At 68.5% G+C, this 1,560-nt stretch overlaps 1 protein-coding gene across 1 annotated transcript in view; it reads left to right on the top strand.

The window, feature by feature from the left end:
• Positions 1 to 478: 478 nt before the first annotated feature.
• Positions 479 to 1,560, top strand: part of LOC120603399 (translation initiation factor IF-2-like) — a 20,967-nt gene continuing 19,885 nt past the window's right edge. Inside the window, exons 1-2 of the mRNA XM_039863735.1 lie at positions 479 to 581; positions 849 to 928. Coding sequence (XP_039719669.1) covers positions 479 to 581; positions 849 to 928 — 183 coding nt within the window. The remainder of the gene's footprint in view (positions 582 to 848; positions 929 to 1,560) is intronic.

The following is a 1,560-nucleotide window of genomic DNA, read 5'->3' as shown; positions in this document are numbered from 1 at the left end:
TTTTGGGGATTCGTGCCGCTTCTCGGCCTTTCTCCCAGGACCGGCGAGAAGGGCACGCTTCCCCCACCCCAGGTACGTTCCCGGGTCGCGGAGGATTTGTGCTCGGACACCGGGGCAGTTCCCAACTACTCCCTCCAAGTTACGCATTCCACACTTAGCGCCACCGGAGCCGAAAATGGCCGGTGCCCGCCACCTCCCCGTCACTGCCCGGGGCTGCGGAAGCCACCGGCCCGGCCCCCTCTCGACTTGGCGCCCAAAGACTTGCGTCGGGTCCAACACCTTTCCCCAGCTCTGCGGGTGCCGCGCTCTTTGGGGGCGCGCTGTAGGGTGTCCCGATGATGTCTTTGGGGGGCGCACTGTGGGGCGTCCCCGTGATCGCCGCGACCCCCTCTACAGCTCGCCCCTCTCTGCTTTAGCTTTGCGCTCGCGAACGCCTCGCCGTCTCCGCCCTCTCCTCCACCCCTAGGGCCTTGCGCAGATGGCCAGGACCTCTCCAGCCAAGCGGCACCCAGCTCCGCCACAAGGTTGGAGATACCCGGACGTGACCAAGCCGGCAGCACCAGCCTTGGTGGCCCGTAGAGGTACCCGTGGAGACTCCTGGACCTCCTCTGCCTGCCCTCCAAGTGCGGTACTGGGGCGGGGGGTTGGGGGAGCCCTGCCCGCCGCTCTGAGACGTGGCTCCAGGGCGCGCAGGCAGGTGCGCACGCTCTTTGCCGCGGTCTCTGGCCCCGCGAGCGCCCGGAGGCTGATGGTGGCAGCCGGGACTGGCGCATGGCCGCACGGGCCCTGGCACCCAGGATCCTGAGCCTCCAAGTTGGCCGCACCGGACTTGGGCTCCGGGCTCCTAGTGTCCCGGAGCCCGCGGTCCCCGGAGTTCTCGCCCAACCCCGTGCGGTTACTTTTGGCACGTTCCAACAGCGTCGGCACAGTGAGGCTGCTCTGCTTTGTGAAAGTTGGCGCGCGCCTCCCAACCACGTTCGGGCGCCCGCCAAAGCCGCCTGCTTTGAGACTAGTCTCTAGGAAGGAGAAAAGCACAGAAAACAGGTGACTTACCCGTGCTTTGGGGTGTGCAGCTCGAAAGCTGGGGTGCGGCCGCGGTTCGGTCGTGCGTCCTGGACACCTCAGGCTGTCTCTAGCGGGGCGCAAAGAGCGCCCGCCGTCCAACAAGCCCTGGGCCACCGGGGCGCCCCCTGCGCCCTCCCCGGTGCTCTCCCAGCGCACCCCCCCGCCTGCCCCGGGAAGATTTGAGGAGAGCCCTTCCCAGCTTGCCCCGGCCACCACCCCCCAGCCGGCCAGCTGGGCCCGCTGTCTCCCCGCCTTCCCCTAACCTGCCCTCTTCCTCCCGCGGCTCCCACACCGGCCCCAGGTCCGCAGTTTCGCAGCGGGAACTAACCTGAATCAAAGAAAACAAGGAGAATCTGGACGGCGTCGTCCATCAGTGGCGCCGGATGGGGATGGGGCCCCTCTTGGCGGGGGGCTCCGGGGAGGGGGCGCGGCGCGCGGGCTGCTTGGGCTTGCAGCGGCGCCGCTGCTGCTTCTCTTTCGGCTTCTCGGGGTCCC

Source organism: Pteropus medius, unplaced genomic scaffold (assembly GCF_902729225.1).
Source record: "Pteropus medius unplaced genomic scaffold, Ma_sr-lr_union100, whole genome shotgun sequence".
Classification (NCBI taxonomy): Eukaryota; Metazoa; Chordata; class Mammalia; order Chiroptera; family Pteropodidae; genus Pteropus; species Pteropus medius.
Note: the sequence above shows the minus strand (reverse complement) of the source record. Positions and strands in the feature narration are given on the sequence as shown.